Genomic DNA, 26,705 nt, shown 5'->3' with positions numbered 1-26,705 from the left:
AAAAATGTTCGAAAAAAAATTTCCCGATTTTGTCAGCCCAACATTCAACATGGGTATTACGTCGTGCGACGTTTGTTGTCAAAATCTCTTCATGACTACTCAGCATAATTTCGAATGCAGAATATTAGTTTTGCGCTGTCCAATTATACCTAGTTAGTCATAAGTACAGTTCCATGGAATAATGGATGCAAAGGGAACCCAAATAATTTACCGTTTTAGAGAAGTTTTTAATTCTGTTTATAACATTTTTTGGCCGATTTAATTTAACGATTGTTGGATCCGAATGACTTTATGTTAAATGGTCCTTAATAAAACTATCATCATCATCAATTTAACGATTAAAATTTGCCTATATAAAACTATATTTCCGTCAACAATATTATAGATAATAATTTACTCTACGATTCCCCTATATGTACACCAATTTTTCGATTTCTGTTTCACTAAGGCGCTGTAGCCACATGTGGTACGGATGGTCTGTAAAATCGAAATCTAAAATGTAAAATTGCGATTTTTTCAAAATTTTTATTCACATACAAGGTGTCAAAATCACCTCCTCGGGCTCACGGAAGAATGATAGTCAAAAGCAATGGAAAGGTATGAGAAAAGCTTGTTTTTCATCAAAATTAGCCAGAAGTTATGAAAAACAAGCACAACAGAGCAGCGGTACAGAAATTTATAGGTGATTAATGATTAGTTTTTGGGTAAGTAAGCATGTGGCGAAGGGACGGGAGAGATTTTCTTTCAACTGCCGCTACAACAGCGCCATCTTTTGGAAAGCAAAGTTTCGTCTGGTATCTCGTTTTAAGACGATGAGAATGAAAAATGCCCTTTGAGTAATAGGTCGATTCGATTTTTTTATCATTTGCTACGGAACGCTCTAGTTTTGTACTTGCTTCTTTCGCACCCACACGACAGTAAAACAAAATACTTACTACTTGGGATAACTAGAAAACTCATGTATCTTAATTGTTTCAATTAAAATACTACTGCATTGTTTCTATGTGCAACCTTTTCTCTTCTTCTTGTAATCGTCTGAAGTTCACATCACTATGCTTTATGCCTCGCGATCTGGAAAAGACAGTACATCATAGACTTGCTCTGTTAGGCGAGGTGAGGTTCGTGAGAATACATGAGTTATTAGACATCTACCAGTGCTGACGAGCTCGTCGATTTCATCAATGTTACGAATGAATTTTGCATTCCTCGGCAGCGACATTGCACATGGAAAACTGACAACAGCTGATCGTCATTTATGCTGAAAAAAGTACAGTTAATTTCGCAGGGGGTCGGACTCAGCGTTTCTCAGAGGAAGCGCTAACGAATTGTGTATCATTTCCAAACCCACATTCCGCTCGGACAGCATGCCTGCCGATAGTGAAATAAGGTAGGCGCTTTCGCCATAGGTACCTACTACTGTGCGCCTATGTTGGCGAAATTGGACTAAATAAAGTGTTTCCTACTTTCGTTCACGAGGACAACCGCAATAGTTCAGAATTGAGTAAGTCTTGCATTCAAGTGAATGCAACGGTCACACTCGCCATCACGACTCATATGCAAAGAATATAAAACCAGGAATAGGGACCAGGAAGTTTTCGGATTAGAATGTGGCTCACTTGGCAATGGACGAATGGCAATGGGAATGGACAATACATGGATAATGAAAAGTTAAGGCATTTATGCAGCAATATTATCAATCAAAACTAATTCCAATTTTTTCGTATGATAACTTTTGTTAACATTTCTCATTCACAACTTTGGTGAACCTTTGATCTGATTCAATTCAGTTTGAATTTTTTTTTTATTATTATAAAAGGTCAAACGTTAATTATACACGAGTTTTTGAATTTATAATTTGAAATACAATCTGGATGTCAATTGATAAATTTTATTCATAATCAAAATTTATGCAAAAGTGTTTTTCGTGGAATATATACAAATCTGCATATTATCTCTGTCTACTAAACAACTTTAACGGTAAACAAGTTTTTACTTACGTTAAGATAATACGCCACTGCGTGCAAACCCTTCTATCATCAAAGTTTACTCCGCTCGTGTGGGTATATACAGCAAACCCAGACCAAGGGGCATAAAGATATCGCAATATATTTACGGTAAACTCGGGCAGATATGACTTTACAGACGAAAACAGACTAGAGCGAACTGCGAACGGTTGAAGGTTAGGCGGCCCCACTCAGCACTTCTTATCGAGAGGTTTTCATTACTGACCGTGGAAAGTATAACGTTGTTTATTTATGGTTCATTAACAAATGAGAGCCAATCGACTGTTTAAGAATTAGAAATTTAAACCAGATATGTCTTGCTACCATTGTTGTAATGAATGTAAACTAATAGCCAATTCCTTTCCATTTTGTTACTATCAACTGTCTATCTGAAGAGAAATAACTGATTATAAATGTGCATTGGAACTAGTAGATCGATCAGTAATTACCCCTTGACAGGGATTGTTCACGTTAATAATCTACTGTTGGGATTTCTACGAATAACATTAGTTATAGATTCATAGTGTCATTCTGACTTGTAAAATTCAAAACTTTAAAAACAACCCACTCTTTTATGACTAGTTTACTTAGTAGTAATAATAAATAATAGGACGAGAAATAATAGATCATTTTTACATACATGTATTTAGTTATTTACTGTTGAATTTGTTTAGAATTATCCATTATTATTTGCCAAAACTTACATCAAGCGCCACATTGAGAAAACAACGGAAATATAATCTCACAGCTTCTCTCAAGCGGTTCTATGAACCAGCACTAGATCAAACGAAAGTTTGTGCTTTCGTGTAGTGAATAAAAACTTCCCAGCATCTCACTTTTAAGACCCGACCATAAATATCATATTTCTTGTGGCCTATGCACTTTTCCCCTCTATTACCACCACTTACCCGAGCGTCGCCAACTCGTTCAACATCCTCTCTAGAGTCTGAACGACATGATCTGAAAAGCTCGCTAAAATAGGTCTCAGATTCAGGAGCTCCAGGCGGTTACCGTAGTGTACGGACAATGCTTATGTTAGCCTTTTTATGGCCGACCGCCTTTCTGCTAGACGTGTGGGTTTCGATTTGCATTCGCATCCAACCTCTCATAGTTGCACACATGACGAGGTAGGCCCGGATCTGCGCTTTACGTGTCCCAGAAAGGTGACTGACGTTGTGCGCGTGTGAATCGTGTGAATGCCGTAGAGACGCCGGCGCGATTATGATTTCAACCTAGCGATGATGTAAGGATCAACACAATCCTTTTCTTGTGCCAATCTGCAGTAAAGCAACCGGCAAAACTTGTTTCGTCGTCATCATTGTCGTCTTTCGAGTGACTGCCACTCTACAGTATTTAAGAATCGAGACACAGAAGTGGCTAAGGAATGTCAACTATGCATGTAATTACCATAGATTGGAGGTGGAGGAAAATTTACCGTGACAGACCTTGCTTGATATGCATAATGATGGTTTCATCGTGAAGTCTGTATATGCTGATGGTGTCTGCAAATTGTATAACTTTCCTTAAACGAATATCTACAGAGTGCAAGTTCGATTACAGAAGTTCGATTACAGTAATTTTCTAAGCATTTTTTTTTTCTTTATATCTTTCAGACACATCCCAAAAGCCAAAGCCACCACAATTGCAGAGACTCCGGAATTGAAACGGATAGCGGAGAACACCAAAATTCAGTCCAATGTCAAATATCATGCGGATTTCGAAAAGCAGAAAGGGAAGGTCACTCAGGTAGAGTAAAATTGCAAAGTTTTTCTAATTTTGACTCTGGTGTGTAACGTGAATAGAACACGTTGAAACACGGTCTCTTCTGTGCTCAGAAATCAGATATGTATTAAGCTGTCGATCTTGATTTCAAAAAATTGACTTTCATGTTATAGATAAAAAGATGTTTTAAATGAGTCAAAAACATTAAGATCACTTGAATACACAAAATAGTAGACTATTGTTCTTTACCGTATTTATAACAATCCTTGTTTTGCAAATATGCAAAATACATGATGGGGATATAATTTCTTATAAATTGAGTGAATCATTTCTGTAAAGGAAGAGTTCTATCTAACCAAATCGATAAGTACGACATTGCTATTTTTGTACGCATACAATATTTCGAGTGAAAAGTTCTTTTGATACGGATTTAATTTTTAATACGGAATTATTTTGACCCGGATTTAATTAATACATATAACTACCAAAAAATCTAGACAGTTCAGGTCTTGTATACTGCCGCTACTCGCATAACAGTCCCATTTTCCATGAAGTTTCCGATATAAATGGGACGGTTATGCGAGTAGCGGCAGTATAGGTGCTTAATAATATTATTTGTATTGAAAATTTACAAGCTGGAACAGGAAAAAACTATCCTCTAATTTGTGACGGCTGTGTCAACTATTTGTGATCGGAGTTTCACTGTTTAAACCTCGCGTACTCAAACAATGACAGAAAAGTTTGTGGGAATTTTATGACTACTTTTACTGGCATCAGGTATGTAACGTAAGATAGTTAAATACATACCTTTGAAATTAAAGTTCAGGTATCAGTACGTGCCTTACCCAACAGGAAAGGAAACAGAAGTAATAGATAGGAATGCATCGAACATATTTGCTGAAAAAGATAGCATTTAATATTGTATTGGAAGGATTGTTCACACAATTCGCTGTAAAATTCGTAATTCGTAAAAACAGTAATTACTGGCGTGTCCCAATGCGCCCCAGCTTGCACACTGCAAAGCCAGTAATACGCAAACACTACACTTCAACAGTACACTACAGTTACTCCAACTCAATCTTGCTCAATTTACAAACTATCGCATAATAGTGATAGATCCAAGTACCTTATTGTTATAGAATTGAAAATTGGCTGTAAATATATGTAATATTTGATATCTAAGTTAAAAAAAGTTCATTTATCTCAATATTTTCGTGCGCCGGACGAATTTTTTATCCTCCAGTACTGTCGGTCCTAGACTGGCGTTCTCCAAGCGCCCCCTGAACACCAACTGAACGTGTATCGTCCTTGACAGCGCTTATTCATCGGGTGCGGGGTCTGCCCCAAAGTTTACCCCCATACTCCCTTTCTCATTTTTGCCATCAAGTATGGATCGCAAAACTTTACTCTCAAAACCTCCAAGCACTCGTCGATCAGCTTCCTTTAGTGTCCATGATTCATGTCCGTAAATGGCCACCGGGAGAAATATTTTTCTGTAGAGCGCCAGTTTTTTGCGAAACTACGGGACTTCAGCTGACAACATAATCCGTTGAAAGCCCGATTTGTGGTTGCAATTCGTCGTTTCATTTAGCGGCTTACATCGTTGTCACATGCCATGAGCGTACCAAGGTATAAGGTCCTCCACTACATCATATCGTTCCCCATCCAGCTCCACCTCGCCACCAATATTTTTTGGACTTCGACGTCCCTTTAAGCAACCATGTACTTCGTTTTGGCGGTGTTAATATTAAGTCCCAATCTCGCTGTTTCCCGTTCAAAAAACTTAAAGTCAACTTCCACTGCTCTACAGTTGATTCCGATCGACGTCATTCGCAAAACTAAGAAGCATGTGAGATTTCATCCCGTTCTTTTCCAAGTTTGCTCTTCGTATAATACCTTCCAAGGTTTCAGTAGCAGGTTAGAGAGTGCATCCTCTTGCTTCAGTCCATCCAATGTCACGAGAGCGGTTGAAGTCACACCAGCGGTTGAAGTTCTCACACATGATTTTAACCCATTCAGCGTCACTGAATCGTACGCCGCCATAAAGTCCACAAACAGATGTGTGCAATGTAATACCTCGATAGTTTTAAGACTCGAGTCGATGTCCTTTTTTGAAAATAGGGCATATGAGGTCACCCAACCACTCCTCCGACATTTGTTCTTCCTCGTAGATCCTAACAATAATCCGGTAGATTATTCGTACAGCCGTTCGCTCCCCGCTTTTAGAAATTCAGCCGAAATACCGTCCTTCCCAGCAGTCTTACCTTTTTTCAGTTCACTGACAGCCTTTTTAATCTCCGCCTGTGTTGGTGGCTCCACAGCTTGGCCATCACTCACAATTCTTATCCTCTTTCTGCTGATCTCTCCGTTCAACAGCGTCTGGAAGTGCTACTTCCACCTGGCTGCTACCGCGGTTTTGTCAGTAAGTAGGTTGCCAGGACTATATCATTGCACATCACTTTGTTTGTTGCTCACTCCGTGTGTTGTTGCTAGCGAATCTCTTCCCTGCTCCGGTGAGCACGTGCTCCTCGTACTCGCGTTTTTTAGACGGTCGGTTCTTTTTCCGCAGCTGTAGTCTCTTGAAACCTTCCTTTGGTCTGACGTGAGCATGCGACTTTTAGTCTAGTTCTTCTCATCTGCCCTTCTCTGGCATTCGGCATCAAACCAGCTGTTACACTGTCTTCCACGCGTCATGCTTGCCACTTCTCTCGTAGTTGTTTCAATGCCACCGTGGGGGTTCCTCCACAGCCCACTTATAGGGGAGTGTCGTCGTGGTTGGGCCACGTTTTGGAATTCGCCCATAACTTTCGTTTCAAAAGCAATTTTGGAAATCTAAATACATCGTTGCAAAGGTCTAAGAAAAAGGTATATTTCCGGAAAGTTTTGAACTGATTGCTTGAAAAATAAAAAAGTTATAGGCATTTACGTGAAGACAAAAATGTTGTCATAGTCGGGCCTTCGCAGAAAATGTAAGACATACGTATTGAAATTTTATATAGAGACATGAAAAGAATGAATTCCGTGAACCAACGGCTCAGATAGGTATAAATACCCTATTTTTAATTGCATTTTTGCGAAATTTTGGCGATCTTGTAAAATCAATATTGCTACAATGGCCTTTTCCGAAGTGTACAACTACAATGAAATAACACCAAAAATCTAGGTTTTTATCGTATTAAATATGCTTTATTTCATCACATTTTACAAAACTGACATACTCTAGCGATTATTGCGCTTCTGTGCTTAAAATTATGGTGGCCCAACCATGACTACTCAAGTGGCCCGGCCTGTGCAAATAGCGCTTTTCTAGTATTTTACCTTAGCCTTCGCAAACACCTTACTGGTGGGGATTTTTCTATAATCTTCGTGTGCAGCACAACACACTTCATACATTTTCAAAATTTATCTCGATAATTCCATTTCATGAATCATTTCCTGAAGAAAAGTTCATCGCGCCTGGAAAACTTTTTTTCTAAGATTTAGTCACTGAATTCAGTACGGGTGTTTTGAATACACGTTTGATACTCACAATATTGTGAAAAGTTAGCTGTCACAGTAAGAAGTTTTACAATGGTTGTATCATAGATATCATGAGTTACTAAAACTGGAAAATCGTGATGGCCCGACCATAACAGTGGCCCGACGATAACGACAATACCCTATTATTTCCTTTTTTCTACTATTCTGTGATTTGTTGATCGAGCTCTCAGGCGTATTCTGCTGCCACACCATCTGCCGTCCACCACTGGAAGTTACAACGTAGCGTCCTTTCAGTGCGAGACTTCACCGCACGCGATAACCTTGCGCTAATCTTGCACGCGACGAAATAGTGGTCTGAGTCGATATTTGGTCCCCAAAAAGACTGACAGGAGCTAGAGTCTCCATTTGGATGCCTTCAGGTGTATGTTCGAATATTCAGACGTGGAAAGTAGGTGCTGCAGACAGCCATTCCTCTGACCGCGTCGAAATTTATGAGCCTGAGACTGTTATCGATGGTCGACAGATGAAGACTATGTCTTCCAATGACAGGATGGACGGAAAAATTCCTCCCTCACTATCTGCGCATTTGCATCTCCGATGATGTTTCTCACGTTTTCATGATTTTCATGTTTTGGGCGCTCTCCATAGGTCCTCTCGAGTCTGTCGTAGAACTGTCGTCCATCGGATCGGAGCATCATCGGATTTATCATTTTTCGGTGCGTATACGTTCATTAGGCTATACACTGAAGTCACTTTTTGCGAGGTTTGTTTTTTACGCGACTATTTTTACGCAAATTTCGGAATTTATGCGTTTTTTTACGTAATTTTCAGAATTTACGCGGATGTGCTAAATGAGTCGATTTTTTCGTGTAGTGTTGAAATCCACAAAGTTTTTTAACGCGAATTTCTGTATTTTGCCTTTGATTCTCAAAATACGGTCTTCTACAAGCCTCCACCGGATAACTCGTTGCTTTTACTTTCACAACTCTACGAAATCGACCCAACGCTCTACCGAATTTCCCAAATAGCAATCGCCTCCCCTCCAAGTCGATGTAGCTCTTGAGCAAACAAGGCAGCTCGTGCCGGTTTATGAAGAGTTCGGACATTCCAGGTACTAAGTTTCCAATCCATTAATCGTTTCCTTGTTCTTTGCTGTTGAACTGTTCCGTATTTCCATTTTCGTTTTTCGTGGTAAAGATGAGTTTTGCTTTACTACCGAGCTCGCGACACCTACATTTCGCTAAAGGGTCTGCCGAGATGGAACGAAGGGTTTCACATTCAGCCGTTCGTTCCAAGACAGACGCTGTTTGCGCCGCCCCTCACTTGGCGAACTGGCGCTAGGAGGTACGAACTTGAGCTTTGCTGTTCCAGTATGTACATGAAGTATTTTAATGCATGGCCATCGATCGTTAACGTTTAACTTAGATCTTCAAGGAGGTACTAGGTGGCAATATGAAAAAGCCAGAGCTATATTTGTTACTTCTCCCCATTTCAACTACATATTGATTATTGGACCGTGTTGGGGGGTTTATAACCCACATAGTTACCCAAATGTTCAACAATTCGATCCGAAAGCAGTATAAACAATAATTTTCATTCCAGTAACTACCTGACAAGTGCAGTCGAAGCGTCGGATTTCTATTACAATTACTCGAAAAAGATTGGCTGCAACCTTATGTAATTAACTGAAATTGTTCAACTTACTAATATTGCATACCGGGTGGCATTACAATTAATATAAAACATGATTCGTGAGCAAATACCTAGTTTTGCAGTAGTTGTAACGCAATGTATTTTAATACGTAACTGTGTACCATTTTCGCGAGACGTAATTTTTGATTAATGTTTTTAACAGCTCGAAAATGCGATTATAATCTGCACCATGCACATCATGACACAGTTGCTACCTATCATAAGAAATAGTTACGCTATCACAATCATGATGCCTTATTGTTTCACTTTCAATTGCAGATTAGTTTAGTTATATTAACTATGCTTCCCCAGATTCAATTAACATCACCTGAATGTGACTGAGCTATTTACTCTTGATTTAGGTAGTACATCTAAAAAGTGTAAAAACCGGAAGGTTGACTTTGAAATACTTTATTTTTAATAGGCCTACTTACCTCGGGCGCTCTGAAATGTCGCCTTCGTTTCGAAACACATATTTAATGCAAATTGTTAAATTGTACAACTTTTTTTTCGTGTGTAACTTGTTATTACACTAATGATGCTTACTTACTGTCAGATTTTGCTGTTTGTAATGCCCATTATAAATGGTCTATAATTTAGACGTATGTGTTGCAGTTTCATTTTTCATTTCTAGAAAGGTTCAGTTGTGTGGTAACCAGGACCACTAGTGTATTCCTGGCTTCTGACACTCACTGCTCCCTACGCTTTTTACCGTTCGATCCGTGGCACCTCGTTACTTTTCTCTCTCTGGTAACCAGCACACGCTACCGGTAATCCAACTCAATATAGAGTAAACATCCCATTACACAATTCAGGCAGACCTTTCAATATGGTATGAATATCACAATACCACAAGTTGATGCTTATTAGCTATTTGTATATGTATGTGAAAAGAATCGGAGTTTTCAACCATACCAAACAATAATGTATTCATGTAGATACAATAAACAGTACGACCTCTAAACTACTCTTTATAACTAAAAAATGTGGTTTAAATTGATTTCAAATGTGCGTCTCAATATTCAATACTCGTTGTCGCCCTATTTCTGCCTATTTGGGAACAGAGAGACAAAATGATACTTTCAGATTTGTGGTTAAACTAATTTAGATTACAACCAAAACAAATTAAACTTTTTTATGGAATTGGAAGAGTATACCTTTCAAGTGGATTGACTGACTTCTTGATAGCTAATATCTAAAAAATAAAGTCTTATTGTAAATGTAAATTGCTGCACATATGTATAAAATTTCTTGCGTTCTAGTCATGTATACAAACCAATATCAACCATGCTTCTAGCTAAGAAACAAAGCATTATATATTGTTAGTTTAGCGGAGTGCCCCAATGTCTACATATGCAATAACATACTTTTTCGTATTTCTCTTACTTTACATTTGAACAAAATGCCAAAACGTTAAAAAGAGCGTACAATTTCACTATTTGCGAGCGGAACGTTTTTATGTGCGATCAACACTTTCTTCGCAAAACTCAATCAATCTAGCATTAGTATAACCGTATAGTATCGTTTAATTCAAGTTTCGTTTTTTCCGATTTCTTTTTTTTATTTCTTTATGTTTGGTTCACTTGAAATGATGAACAACCTCTTGGCATGCTGCTCGCGATCGCGTCGACAACAAATAAACAAACGAACAATCAAACCATCCCATCTTCTTGGCGGAACTTGAACAAAAACCACGGACGACGAACGTTGTTGCTTTATGCATCGGATTCCGTAAACGTGCGGCCCCCGGATGTGCTCTTGTTTCGCTGCGCTGTTCTTCAAATGGGTTCGAATGAATGGTGAAATACTGCGAATAACGATCATCACTGCTGCAACAACAATAATAACAACAACAACAACAAAAACAAGGTCGCTGATGATCCCGAAACACTGCGAATCAAGCAAAACACGAAAAACATTTCCAACGTAGCCTACCACGGGGACTTACAGAAGAAAGCTGCCATGGAAAGACAAAGAGAATGTACAGAAATTATCGATAGTAAAGGTAAGTGAGTTTACAACTTCTCGTTTTTTGGTGGGGGGGGGGATAAGGGCGGCACTGAGAGGTAGTTAAGCAACGAATCCTCCAGCTGGTCGCCGAAGGCGAGTTTTGGTTTTACTTGGTTCGGGCTTTTTGTTTCCTATTTTCTTTGTGAGTTTTGGAATGATAAACACTCACTAATCATGATGTTTAACCTTTCCCGTTGGAGAAACCTCAATTGTTTGTACAAATCAAATTAACAAGTAGTGTTTTTTAGCTGAGTAACCTAGTTTCTTAGGACTAGTGCGGAATCTGCAGAAAAACTCACTGCCTATCTAACCTAAGTACTAAAATATTTTCTGATAAATTTCTCGATTAAATATGTAAATCATTTACTTTTAAGACTGACCAATTCTGTAGTTAGATCAATGTCCAATTAATGCTATGATCGTTCGGTTTAGGAGAAGGATTCTCACATACTCATCTAGTGGGTAAGCAATACGTTATTCTAAAGACGTCTCACGCGAGGTAACTCGTAAGTTTCTTAGTAACCAACAATTACGATTTACGATGAAAAGAATCGATGAATGAATCGAATTGTGCATTTTAAAATCAAATATTCAAAAGAACCACAATTAAATCTAAGGTAAATAATTTTAATCATGGATTACAATTTATCCACGTTTTTGCAGAGTCCTGCTAACTTTTCATTCCTTTTAAATTACCATGCCCCATTAAGCATTAAAATTTGAACTTTATTATACTGCCACCAAACGTCTAATCAGTGACTTGGGACGTTCCGCTCAATCAGTCCTGCGTTTGGGTTAGCTTTAAATCCAGCTTGCACTAAACTTCGCTTTTTCGAATTACAAAATAACTTTTTCGTTTGAATATAATATACACCGGCAAACATATCTACTTCTAATGACTTCAAAATTTTCAAACCCAATACAGTCACACCAGGTTCGAGATGATCATTTTCGGTGGTTTCTCACGCATGATTCATGAGTCTACTTCGCAAGGTATGCCGCACTGAAAAAAAAACTTTAACAATAGACCATCATATTTTGCTGCTCTAAACGCTTCCACTGTTATTGTATAAGACACCCTGTAGTACCACGGTCAGATGAATGCTTTGCACTGTTTTTGTCCGCTACCGCCAACAACTTGACGGCCACTGGGCACTTTTTGCCGCTGAAGCACATTCCCAGAACGAACTTGACAAGGCTTGGCGGGCCCGGTCGCTTTCACGTATTATCGTCGGTGTGCTACCGTTTTGTATTTTGTCAACTAACGCTCCAAACAACCGTTATAATGGGCGCTTGGGTATACTCACGTCATTGGTCTAGTGACGGTGGAATGCATGAATGGTCAATTTTATGCGGCTCCAAAATTTGGTTCGTCGTGTGACGAATGACCATTGTTTTGCAACATTTCTTGACCCCTTGTTTCTTTTTAAAATAAAAACACGTTTGTCAGCGGACGTGTACTGTAGAGATGCCTATATGTAAGTCTATACTTGTACGTTAATTTCAAGGTTGGATGTTCAAAACCGATTTCAGCTCCGAATGGAATTTTTCCATGCTCATTATGTCTATTGCTTAACACCGTAAGAAATAAAAAATAGATTCATTGAATTAGGATTAATAAAGCATTCTTGTATCCATACGTTAAAGCATGATCTACAGTAATATATGAATACTTTTTCGAGAAAAATAATACTGATAACTGTCAAAAATTTTGACCATGCTTTCTGTATAATAATGTTTTAATTTAACACTTTTAAATGCAGAACTGTTGATGTGCAATAAATGCTAGCATGTTTATCTTTCTGTCTCGTCAAACATGTTTATGTGATCGAAAAGTGTGTACCATAGTATACATAGTTACATTTGTTACATTTGTAACTAATGTAGGTATTGCGTTTCGACACTCGGAAGCAAGCTTCGATCTGTTCGAGCCATCATCTAGCACATCTAGCTGTCAGGTTTTCGATAAATATCTCTTCAAGGAGTACCTGCATCTCGCTGTTCATGTGCCTGTGCCACTTTCCGTTTGTACCCGGCCAAAAACAGCCCCAACACCTTTCGTTTGAATACGGCAAGCGCACATACCTACGTCTTTCGTAAACAAAGTTAAAGTGGCAAGTCCGCAAGAAATCGCCAGTCTAGGTAGCGTTTTATGCAAGGTCAATTTTGTACTCTGGTGTATGCTCCTTTCGATCGTATCGTACCCTGAAATCAATTGAAATTTGTCAGAGTGTGGATATCTGATCCGTAGCTGCACCGGACTTCGCCTGGTACAGTCCTACGAATTCTCTACTATTGGGGATAGACGAGTTAACAAGATTTAGGATGGAACCTTCTAAGTGGCGTTGACTAGCGTAATACTGTGCTAATTACAGCAATCAAGCCGATTGCTTTTTGTTGTAAATGGTACAAACCACTTTTTGCCCCCTCCCCCAAATCCAAGAAATTATCCAATGGAATGTCATTATTAGTGTTTCCTTATACCACGTTTGTAAAGTTCTGTGAGGAGTCGGTCTTTTCCGTTGGCTAGATTAGTCTTCAGCTACCTGCATTCTCGCCGGATCTCCTCGCGATTGGAAGCGGGCCTGCTACTATTGTTTCTGGGCACTCCCAGGTTTACTACCATTTTGAATTCTTCCGCAAGATCGCCAATAAAGTGCTCATCGAAGAACTAATTACACCTGTCGATTTTCTTGCGCTCGCTTATGATCAGGCTTATGATCCTATACGTTCTTACAGATTTCGATTTATAGCCATTACCAGGTTAGTACACCTTCTCATAGAACTTGCGTGGAATAGTTTTTTATTCTTCACAATCTGTATCCTCGTTCGGTCATTATTTTCTCTCTAGGATCGTGTCCCGCGCTCAACCATACCATTCAACCATAGAAGCGAAATATGATTCCCCTTCATACTTCACTTCTAGTAGTATTGAGTCGGGATGGCTCTTGTCGTATCAAAAATTACTCTCCCTTGTATTAGATCTTGGGCTACTCGTTGAAAATTCCTTAATGCGTTTCGAAACGCGTAAGTCGGCTTCAACCTGATCGAGCCATCTTGCCCGTTAGGCCCCTCTGTTCCCATAGATTTCCCTTCATGGCAATGTGAGTGTAGTCTTTCTAAGCTCCTTTTTATTTCTTCATTGCTTGCCGGCCTTACCCGTCAAACCAGTCATTTCGAACATTCAAGACTTCTTCAGCTAGCACCGCAGTTGCGGAATCTATTACCACTAGGGCTGTCTAACCGGTAGTACCGGTAGTATCGAAACCGGTAATACCGGCCAATTTTTGGATACCGAAATACCGGTTTTGGAAAGGCAAAAAACCGGTATTTCCGGTATTTTCTAATCTGCTTGTTTTTACCAAACTCCTTATTCGAATAAGAACTAAATTTGATAAAAGATTATAAAACTCTTAGAAAAACAACTTGGTGTTAATTTATTTTTGAACAAATTGATATTCAAAAGCAACCAAATTATTCGAAGCTCTCAAATAGCGAATTTAGGAAACAAAATCAGGGCCCATAAACGTCACTTACAATAGTAAATTGTTTTTCAACAATGAAGTGATGAAGCTTCAGTGTCAACAGAAACAGCGCCGCTTCGTTTCAAAACTGGCTTCAATCAGCGTCATTGAAAAGATTTTCACTTCATCATGACGACCGGTTTTAAAGTTTTATTTGTATTTCTATCAAATATTCAGAAAAAGGTCAGCCTACACTTTGAATGCACTTGAATTGATTTTGAGTAACATTTCCTACAATTTAACACATATTATGATTAATCTACTTAACATCGACAAATCGTGCATGACAGTCAATCGTCGTCATTTGACACTGTCAGTAGCTTCAGCTGAAGCTAGCTTGAAACGTTCTGTTCAACAAATGAAACAAGTCGCTTCATGTATGAAGCGAAGGTAAGGGAAAGTTAGCTTCATTTATTTGTTTCGACGATGCCGGGCTCTGATCAGAATACGGGAATCTTTGCGCTTTTTGAGCATTCTTGCCATCAAAGGATCTGCCAGGAAAGAATTTGGAATAATTTTCAAGTCTTTCGAGTGATACATCGATTAAACAAGGAGATGAAATCTGCATCCCACTATCTTCGAATAGTTGAATTGATAACAGAGAAGAGAAACTATTTGTGAACGATGATGAAGAGGATGACGTTATGCAGGAGTTCCGATTTGGGGATGGAGCAAAAATTGTTGAGAGGCTGTAGGAGACCGTGGCCGTGGCGGGTGGGTTTCCCTACTATAAATTTGAAGAAATGAAAGGAAAATTCCTGATGTGCTTAGAGCCGTTCGCCAGACATCGATGAAAGCGGAAGTTTTTTCAATTGTTGGAAGTGTTGGCAATAAAATTCGTTCTAGTAAGGGAATTAAATCGCTAAGAGTATTATATCTGCTTAAATTCTACTTTGCTAAGCAACAATACTGAAGCTAAAGTTTCAAAAGAATAAGAATTACTGAAGAACATCGACATTTCTGTGGATTTCGAATAATCTGCCAATACCGGTATTTTACCGGTATTACCGGTATTTTCTACGCCAATACCGAAATACCGGTTTTCACCAAAAGCGCCCAATACCGACAGCCCTAATTACCACCGAGCATATTCTGCCACATCCGTCTTCACGCATCGAAGCACCAAACTCTACAGAGGATAGTAGACCCTCATTCAGTAGTTAGTAGTAGTTCTCGGGAACTTGCGGTTGGTGACGTTTGAGAAAAACCCGCCATCGATGAGAACGCGGCCGATTTAACTCATTATTCATTGGTTATGTAATCTCCAGGTGGCCTTCCGGATATCTTTTGGGATTTTGATCATCGGACCTCGGGAAGCTACGAAGTTTTTATTACGTTAGCCGTTATCGTATTCGTATCGGTATGCAGACTATGCACCCAATCAACGGTCTATACAGTGCTTCCATAAAGATCTGGGCGTTCATATACCCGATAGCGACTCCAGCCATTCGTGGAATGCTTACTGCATATCGTTGGATTTACCGTCGTACGGGCAGTAGCACGTTGGTGATGCTATGATTGAAGAAACGGCTTATTATTCTCGATAGACACATCCTCTCGTTGATCACTCCATCACGCGATCCTGTATTCCATCCGACATTCGTTAGAGGCTCCACAGCTCTGGTAAAATTTAGCCTTGCCGTTACGGATCATTCACACCTTCTCGCCAACAGATCTTCTACAGTGGTACAATGCCGAGTTTTTGGAGTTCTAACTGCTCGTGCAGCACCCTGTTGCTGCCCACGAAACTTAGCAATCTACAAGGTTTCATGTCATGTCTTTATTTCGCTACCTGAGTCTCCATGTCGAATATTCTGAGTCGAATTCTATTGGCTGTTCGTGGACGTTGCATTTAGGTGTGTTACTAGCGCCGGGCAATTGACTGTCGTGATAAAGCTGCCATCATGACTTTAGCATTCGAGATAACGTTCTTAATTCAAGCGCTCACTTCGAGTTGTGAAGTACTGCCTTAACCCGCTCCTAACATGGAGTGTGGATGCTCACTAAGTTGAGAAAATGCCTTGCAGTTCCACCTTGCAGTGAAATTACCATTAAGAAACACTCCCAAATGAGAGCAGTCGATCGAAGCTGGCAACGCTATTCCTCGTGCCAACACTAAGCAGTATCCTGGCTTCCACCTGGGTTGACTATAATTTGATTTGGCTATAATGTGAAGGACTTAGTGTATATTAATAATAAACGGTTTTGTAAGCATTTGCTTTTGCCTAGGTGCTACATTCCGTTATCGAAACTGGACCTCCTGTTTTTATACGACAGACTTCGCCGCCAGCTGTTAGAGTGCAGGACAATTGCAGGGCCAGTTGCTACGATCCTATTGACTCTAACAATAGCTTGTAGCTATTGTAGCCAAAATAGCTTCGGAGCTTGAATAAGTTTCTTGTTGATTTGGTTTCGTTTATTTCGATTGCGCATGTGAAATCCCATGAAAACAGTATTATCCGTGTTTTGTACACTTTCACACTATTTTTAGAGACATAGACAAGAGACATTCGGTGCATAAAATCAAGCCCAGTTATCTCCTCTTACGTACAAACCATTTATTTTTAACCCAAAGACAATGGTTTCAATACTTCGTGGATAAAAAAACCTTCATTAATAATTATTATAAATTATAAGTAGGCAGATTTTTTGCCTTTTTAATCTTTAGCGAGGACGATTTTTCAAATACTTTAAGTGAATAATTGTAGTGTATCAATTATCATCTACACTGAATTTTCTTTACAAAAATTACAGAGATTATAGATTACAGAGGCGCCGAGACACTCAAAATCCGATAAATTTTGAAACAAAACGGAGAAAAAGCAAAGCAAAGCCTGGATGCTAATGCCGTTATCGAAATTTGACCTTCTGTTTTTATATGACAGACTTAGCAACCAGCTGTTAGAATATAGGACAGTGCGGGGTCAGTGCTACGATCCTATTGACTCTAACCCAGCCGAGATTCGATCATACGACGACTGGTTTATTAGACCCGCGTCTTACCTCGAGGCCAACTGGGAGGCAAAACGGAGAGTACCATCGTAAATAAAGGTAACTCTCCGCTTTCGTTCAAAATTTAGAGGTTTTTGAGTGTCTCGGCCTCTGTAATCTATAGTCACTGTAATAAAAATAGTGCTTTTTTGATGAATGAATGAATTGGTGAAATAATACGTTATTCAAAGTATTGTTCATAGCTAGACTAGACGAATAATTTTTGCATCTTTCTGGTAGAAAGTGGAGTCTTCATTATTCCTATTCTATTAAGGGCAGTTTGCATCGAAATAAATAGTTCAATCACCTATAAATGGCAACCTGTAGTACCCCGTTTACGTGAACGTTATGGTTTGGTACAAGTCTTTACTGGTTCTAAGAGGGTTTAACAATTTTCAAAGAAGACATTTTACCGCCAAAAATCATTTTTATATTTCCTTGGCAGTTAGTTTTTTTCCAAAAATCTTTCTTGAGGAATCCACTACATCGCCAATAAATATTGAAACTCTTTTCTGTGGGGTAGACTCTCCCCACACCGCGCTCCACGCTACCGTCTACCGATAAAATCAAATCGCCTGAAGGCGTTTAAATTTCGCCTGAGCAGAATTGCCATTAACCAGTTGACGGGAAATTTTCGATTTCCTTGTACCTCTCACCGGCGTCAGTTTTGGTCTTATTTCCGATGCAGACTAATCAACGTACTAATCACGCGTTAGTTGATAGAACGCATTTCAGCTGCGACATTTATACAGATTTCTAGTTGTAATATAATATTCAAGCAAACTTAATGAAAGTAGATTAAATAAATAAATCTTAAATAAATCGATGGGGTACCCAACTGAACTGATTATAGTCCTATCCTTTAAAGTCACTGTAAATATGTATGTTTGTACGCTATGTTTATCATGGTTTTATTTTCAATGCAACCGTATGCTACTTAACACTCTGATTTTCCCTAGTATGACCCCGAATATTGATGTACCTCTAACAACACCTATTACAATATGCTTTTTTCTGCTTCTTTTATTTTCATAAACTGCATCACGTTGTCGTTATTCGTCAATCATTAACGAAACACATCATCACACACCCAATCGTCATCTTGCCACACCAATCACACCAATCCTGCCACAACTCCAACATGTGGTGCATCCTTGAATCCACACCAAACAGACAATAACGAGTTGGAATCGGAATACTTTTCCGAGCAATTGGCAGCCGAATCGCTTCCCCATTATCAACCACCTCCCCCACCACCGGTTGTGGCACCAGCATCACACTCGTTGTCCCAGGCCTCGATGACCGGCTCGTCTTCGTCATTATCGTCAATGGGTCCCAGCGCAACTGCCGCTGCCAATCCGACAGCTGCCGTATCACAGCAGGCACAAATAACTCCGACCTCAACGCTTACCAAGCACAATCTGAGCAACCTAAATCAGGCTCAAAACAACTATCAACCATCACAGGTGTACCAAGTGACCAACAATAACTACAGCAAAGCGGGTTATGGTGGCGCCCAGGTTCCTCCGCAACCTTACCAACAAGCTCCTACTCAGCCGCAGTCCAACCACTACCATCACAATAGCAATAGTAGCAGCAACAGTAGCACTCATGCAAATGATTTGGTGCGTCAAACAGTGCTGCAAAGCTCGCAAGCTCCTTCGGGAGGAATGATGAACAATCAAAAGTATTATGACCCATACGATAATTATGCTCGGCCAAACCCGAATGCCGCTATGGTAAACAATAACAACAACTACAACGCTCACTATCATCATAGTCAGCAGCAAGCTGGAGTTGCTGGAGGTGGTGGGGGCGGCAGCGACCGAAGCAATGGCTCTGCTCACAATTACCACCATATGCAACATCATCACGCGCAACATCACCAGCAAGGTGATGGCGGTTATACCCACTCGCAACAGCAACAACATCAACGATACAACGGACAGCAACAGCAACAATACGCACAGCAACAATATCAATATAATAACGGTAATGTGGTCAACGCCAATGGAGGCAACATTGGCAAGATTGCCGACTACGATCCGCTAACTGATGGACCGAGGAACGTTCCACAGCCGAACCGACAGAGTGCGACACTGATCTACAGTTCCGGAAGCCGTAAGTAAACTTCACATTATTCTTTTGTTCTAATCATGGCTCACTCCAGGCAATGTCGTATGTCTCGAATGTCGAAAGCGTAACATGTGAATCGACCGATTAGTGTTCAATGTATTTCATCGTCAACTTTCGCAGATTTCAACGCACTTTTTTCCCATAAACATTTGCCTATCCTATCTCTCATTTGGTTATCACTGTGTAAGCTAGGTACTGTATAAAAAAACAACAATGCATTGCCATTCCTTCAACAGCCAAGTAGAGAGACCTGGGTAAGATAAGCACTCTAAGCTCAGCTCAAGTTTTTGCTTTGATAATGTCGATTTTTTGTACCTAGCCGCTGCTAAACAGTTGTTCCACTATGTATATCTCATTTTCTATATAATTTTATTTTCAATTTTTGAATAGCCCCATTCCATTGATATTTGCTTCCAGCTTAGGAGATTTGAGGTGTTGCGCCAGTGTTTTCCTCGGAATACCGCAGTTTTATATGCTTCTTTCAATAGAATATCCGCCCACAACTTCATACTGGTCAATCCAATCCTAGGAGCAAAACCATCATAAGAGTGTTTTAAAACTTTCAATGTTCCTTAGGATTCTAAGTCTTGCTTTAATTGTTCTAAAAAGCTATCTCACTGCGCACCTCTTCGGTGGATACTCATCTTGTCTCTGGAATGATGCTCAGAAAATATTTTGAAACTATACCAATTTATGGGAGTTTATTAGTGAGAAATTGAACTAGCTAAGAAATGAAAAGTTGTCCGCTCTGCCCAGGGTCCCCTAGCTACCTGCCTCAGATTAGCCACGTCACAGGGGATTATTCGAGGAATTATTCGTAGCACGTTTGCTACGTGTGTTATTTTTAAGCATATAGCAGAGATATCTTAACTTATCATGACACCTATAAATTGTGCTTTGCGAACTAAGAAAAACAATTACGTCACATTTTCGGGATTCGGTTTACCAGACACAGCGAATTTAAGCATTTGAACAGGCATTTTACAGTATTATATTTCAATCAACTTCGCAGTAAAGAAGCGGAACATAAAGTGTAAACTCTGACAACGGTCAACGGCTATCGAAAACAGAACTATACCTTAGGGTACTTTGAGAAGATAAAACCTTTTCTTTCGCGACTAGGGGTACTTACGGGAGATCTTTTATTCCAGAAGTTATTCTCCAAAGATCAATTTTCTTTGCAAAAACTAAAGTTATTTGTACCTTGTGGTCAATTTAAACCCAAAATTTGTGAAACTCATGTGAATTTTTTTTAAATTTTTTGATATTTTAGAAGTCTAAAACAAACAAGTTTTTTGACACAGAAAGAATAATAAACAACTTCTGTACTTCACAGAATGGCACATGAACGATTTGTACTGCTATATTTTAATTGAACTACAGTTTCTGAAGTCTTCATAAGTTTTGGAACCTTTTAGGGCCAAAACAATCGTAAATCGAAAGAAGCGTGATTTATACGATAAAATTGGACGCTAGAACTACATCGTCGGTCGTTTGTTTGTATCACTTTCGTTTCCCATTATACTGCATCCAGCTTTTCCAAATAAAAGTAAGTGCTTTCAGCAGCACTTGTACATCGGGAGAGAAATTTGGCATCGTTCAGGTACATTCTTCATTCTGTCTGCGTGGTTGAATGACTTGAATGAGCAAATACACATCAAATATGCATCCGTAAAAGGTACATGTGAATACCCCTGCACTTCAATAGTGTCGCTTTTCTTTGTGTGACACGCTGTTCCTTGGATACCTTGTCAACGTGGAAAATTTATTGCCAGCCAGTGGAATAGTGCAGAAAGATTTGCACCCACACGTTTGAAGTATTTTGCAATGTTTCTGATGTTATTATTTTTACATACGTTTTAGTCTAATTGAGTGTCTAGATATCAAAAAAAAATTTTTACTAGAAGCCACAAAGCAATCCGATAATATGTTTATCATATTTTTATCTATATTGACATAAATTTGTGAAAAAGGAGATTCGTAACGCTCTTCTCAATCATCGTCACAAGAAAATGAAGTATTCTCATTTGCCAAAATTTCGAGCTTTTATTCGTCAATCAGAAACACATTTTTTTTACTGGTAACTTATTACTAAATAATAAAATAATAATGAATGATGTTTTTACGTTTCAGTAAATGCGAATAACAACCGAAGAATTGGATCTGTAAATGACATCGATCCGGTGAATGGTTACTATGGCTCAATTGCATCGGAAACCCAACAACAGCAGCAACAACAACAACAACAACAACAACAACAGCAGCACAATGCCATGTACCATCATCAACATCAACATCACCAGCAACAACAACAACAGCTGTATCAACAACAACAGCAGCAGCAGCAACAACAACAACAGAGACAATCGCACCTTCAACAACAACAACAACAACAACAACAAGCACAGTCACAATACATTCAACCACCTCAACAGTTCAGTGCTCCAACGTCAACTCCGGTTGCGAAACCTATGGGTAAAGTGGTAAGTTTCGTTTTAATTAAATTGCGTTTTGATTTAAAAATAACTGGGAAATTCTTGAAATAACATATCTTCCGGATCGTGAATTTGATTGGACAATGGTTCTTCTTCACTGCTAGATGCAGCAATACTTGCATTTTCCGGCGGGCAGGCTTCCTTTCGTATACACGTTCCTTCATGCTTAACGTAGCCCGGTTGACAAAGACATTTTGGCCCCCCGGAGCATGGTTTAAGGCAGAGAATCTGCGAGCAGTCGTCATAGCACGTCGGTTCACAGCATGGCGTACAATGGCTGAAGCGAGCATAGGGGCCGCACGTCGGACATTGGTCGGGTTTGATACATCGGCCATCGTTTCTGACGTAGCCTTGTTTGCAGACGCACGTTGGTTTGTGAACCAACTCAGCTCGGCATATAACATTTGTGCAGTTTCTAATGCAGGACGGCTCACAGCACGGCGGTGTAGGTTGCAGCTCCTCATTCGATCGACATGTTGCTGCAATTTGAAAATCCTTTTACGCTTACAGTTGTGCTTCTTTAGGTGCAAAACGTGTTGAACGTATTGAACTCACGTGAACTATTTTCTATTGATGGACAGTCAGCTTCCGCTATACATTTCCCTTGATGTCTGACAAAACCCGGCCGACAAATGCAGGTCTGTTTGTTGATCACCTTCTTGGGACAATTGGCTAGGGAGCAATCATTTTCACATGTCGGCTCACAACATGGGACCACTTCACTGAGAACTTCATCTTGTCTGCATGTTCCTAAAACAATGCTTTAAGCGGCATTCCATCAAAATTACACTTTTAAACTTCAACTTACTGCAAATGATGGATTTTGGGGTATTGGCTACTACGGAAAGTCCGAACACAAATGAGTAGGGCAGCAGAAACAGGAAAAATAGCGTCCACATAACTGCTTTGTTTTACTTCTTAGGTGACTAAACGTGTTCGTTTGATGCGTTTTTAGTTATATACCGTAGTTTGGAGTTAGCACATGCGTTCAACGCTATTAGCACGTAAAATGTGATGATAAGTACGTTCCTTCCGCAGTTAGGAAGTGCGTCTGGTGAAAAAGAAAAGTAGTTGACAAATACTCGTACATATAATTACCTTTCCGGTTTCCGCAATGTGATTTCCAGCACCTTCATTTAACGGCGTGCATTTATTTGAGCGAAATAACATTATTACGTAAAACATGTTGAACATTCTAACATCTACATGTTTTATCGCTACTGTGAATGGACGTATTTTCGATCAGTACCTAATTCTGATCACCCAGCCAAAGTAATCGATTTTTAGGAATCGGTGAGTATGCTTGATTATGAGGATGCTCATTGACTTGACATTTTATTTACACAAACTTCCTATTTTCAGATAACGAACATTACAAAACTAAACATTGCATTGTTTTCTTCTAGCGTGTGTACCGAGCACTGTACGACTATGAGGCCCAGGATAGTGACGAGGTTGGCTTCACCGAGGGTGATCTGATCATCGAAGTGAACTCGATCGATTCCGGCTGGATGACGGGACGAGTAGAGCGAACGGGCCAAACCGGTATGCTACCAGCAAACTACGTCGAATTGGTCAAAATATAAGTCAATCCGATCGTTGTTGCAATGTCCTCGTAAGCACATCTAGATCGAAGGTAACGCGTAGGTACCAGACGATGATCGGCGAGACCTGAAATGTCAAGAATACGACGCATTCGGAATAATGATGATGCAGAATTTTGCGATTACAATATTACCAATCTTATAGTTTCCTTGTCTAGTGTAAAAAGAAGAAAAAAAATGAGCTAATTTAAATTACTCTACAACTAATTTACGATACATAGTGGGAAAAATTGCGGACAGCATATGTTTTTAATTTTATTTTCTTGTTATTATTTTGATATTCGCGTTATTTTCTTAAACAATCAAATATAAAGTCATTTTCAGCGAAAGGTGCTGAATTTATTTTAGCGAGTCTAAAGGCGGCTTAATATTGTTGAATTAAAACGAATGTTATAAAACCAACTAACTTTGCAGCATTTATTGATACTGTAAACATTCTCAGTCTATACATGTATTCGTCAGTAAATTCGAATAGATTCGCATAGCACTAGTATATTCGCAAAATACCGTATTATTCGACTGGAGTAACTTACAGGAGACTAAGTAGAATCGTGCCTTTGTTTAACGTAATGTAACTCCCTTTTGGATGCAATTTTTATAGTAGCAATTATACAGGTTTTTTAGAAAAAGGCTAAACAAAATTGAACGTCATTTAAGATATGAGCTTCCGTTTGTTGTATACAGATTCTGTGATAGATGAATGTGTATTCAAAAAATATCTTTCGGCCTATAATTCTCTATTACAATTTCCATTGGCTCAGTTAAGGACATTCAAGCAAATAAAATTTTACAACTTCCACATAGAAATATCTAGTGATTGTTTGTGTCATTCGTTTAATTCAGCATACTAATTGTTAATAATAGCAAACAAGAACGAAGTAAAAATTTACTTGCTAGTTTTAGACACAATCGTATGGCAACACGCAAATTTACTACGTACATATACACACATTTGAATATATTTTACTCCTTTTCAAGCAAGCTAATTTATAATATAACAACCCAAGTCAATAAGCAACACATATACAAGTGCTACTGTTAGACAAGCAAGGAAAATGTTGTAACTCTAGGAATAATACTGGAGAGAAAATCAAAGAGCTAAAATCAAACTCTCTGTTGGTGCTTTAATTGCTGGAAACTATTATAGAGAAAGAATTCTGTCAACTTTTAAACTGAGTGGTTTTGCTGTCTTTGATCCGTTAAAATTTTGACTACAACGTTCGACCAAGGCATAGTTTTTCTAATTCCTCTCTAGATCCCTTAAAAGTTGTTTTCCGACCCTCATTTAGGAACCGAAAGTTCAGATTTCAGGGATTCCGTTCAGAATGGTTTTCATCGGAACGTAGAATCCAGGCGGCAGTCAGTGAACCGACCCCCTATTCGAAGTAGTAAAAAGAGTTAATAGAAGATGACAGGAATATCAATCTTTTATAGAAGGTTCGATTGGCAAGTTCCGGATATGCAATACTATATTGCCCAACTTAAAGGATAACTCAAAGTACACAAAACAAGAACTGAAATGCGGTAAATGATCATGGTGAATGGATCATCCGCGGAACATATTGAGTGGTAGGTAACGGAGTTTCAAAAACTGTTCATAAACGCCTCGATTCTACAATCTGATCGGGCCCGTTCTGATCACAAACCATATGTTGAATTCCGACTGTGTTATAGCCCGTAAGGTTGCGGCACTAGTTCTTCAACCTGTTTCTATTTTGGGCCTACCGCCAATATAAGGATAGCTCATGGAAGAAAAAATAGGACATTTGAAGCTGACGCTATTGTGTATAAAGGAGAATTACTTTACACTCAACTCCTGTAGTACTAATGGGCATGGGCTGTCCTCGATCCAGTGGCAACTGATTATGTCAAACAATGAAAATAAACTGGAACGAAAACAGTTACTTCCAATAATATAATAGTGGTGATACGTTGGTGACATCTTCAGCATCATCATTAAAGAAAAGCTGGAAGTGGTTCTACCTGTCGCCAGAACCGGTTATCGTCAGCACCGGATGTCGTTAGATAAGCTGCGTCGCCTTGAACCTCTAGGTCTGCCTCTTCTACGTTATCCTTGTGGATTCCAGTCGAGTGCTTCTCCACAGAATTCGGTCGCTTCTTTTCTCAAGAAGTGTCCGATTCACATCCACCTACGTTCTCATTTAGATTGCTATCGGTCGTTGATGACATCGACGATGGAGTTCATCGTTGGATATCCGTTTGTCATGCCACCAGGCATGAATAATATTTCGCAGGCATCGATTAATAAATACCTGTAGATTTTGCATTGTGGTCGCTGAGACGCATCGCGTTCCGCAGACGTACAATAATACGGATTTGGGACATTTGGGTTGAAAATTCGGGTTTTCGTATGTACATAGAGTGATCTGGTTTGAGCGCCAAATATTTCGCGGACCTGCAAAAGCACTCCTGGCCTTTCTGATCCGTGTGGCTATATCAGTCAATCATCAGTCAGAGGTCATCTAACTTACTCTGCATATCGATTCGGCGCTGTGCTAGGAAGACAATATCATCGGCTAGGTCGAGGTCATTTAACAGTTCCATCGAAAGACAAATTCCAAGGCAATCCTCGATTAGGTGTACTGTCAATCACTCCAACTAATATTTCGATCTCCAACTAATAACGATGAGAAACAGCAGCGGTGATAAAATGCAGCCCTGTCTCACACCAACATTAACCCTTATAGGGTCGGACAACACCTTGCACGAGAGCAACACGTACTGAGCCTGGATGAGTTTCAGTAACTTATCTGGAACTCCTCTACGTCTAAGTGCACCCCAGATGTTTTCGTGGTTGAGTCGGTCAAGCGCCTTTTCAAAGTCAACGAACATCAGCAGAAGAGAGTCCTGAAATTCGTTGGTCTGCTCCAATATAATGCGGAGCGTTGTGATATGGTCTACACATGATCGACCAGCATAAAATCCAGCTTGCTGCCGCAGGAGAGTAGCGTCGCCAAGATCGATATGGAAGAGCTGAAACCTACCTTAGAGAGGAATTCTTTTGTTGTGCCAGGCAGAGTTAGTGGG

At 39.5% G+C, this 26,705-nt stretch overlaps 1 protein-coding gene across 1 annotated transcript in view; it reads left to right on the top strand.

Annotated features, from left to right (window-relative positions):
* Positions 1–24,775, top strand: part of LOC128738541 (LIM and SH3 domain protein Lasp) — a 71,281-nt gene extending 46,506 nt beyond the window's left edge. Inside the window, exons 3-7 of the mRNA XM_053833756.1 lie at positions 3,617–3,749; positions 10,767–10,902; positions 18,596–19,543; positions 21,692–22,041; positions 23,460–24,775. Of these exons, the coding sequence (XP_053689731.1) occupies positions 3,617–3,749; positions 10,767–10,902; positions 18,596–19,543; positions 21,692–22,041; positions 23,460–23,639 (1,747 nt within the window). The 3' untranslated portion in view covers positions 23,640–24,775. The remainder of the gene's footprint in view (positions 1–3,616; positions 3,750–10,766; positions 10,903–18,595; positions 19,544–21,691; positions 22,042–23,459) is intronic.
* The last annotated feature ends 1,930 nt before the right edge of the window (positions 24,776–26,705 follow it).

Source organism: Sabethes cyaneus, chromosome 2, assembly GCF_943734655.1.
Source record: "Sabethes cyaneus chromosome 2, idSabCyanKW18_F2, whole genome shotgun sequence".
Lineage (NCBI taxonomy): Eukaryota > Metazoa > Arthropoda > Insecta > Diptera > Culicidae > Sabethes > Sabethes cyaneus.
Note: the sequence above shows the minus strand (reverse complement) of the source record. Positions and strands in the feature narration are given on the sequence as shown.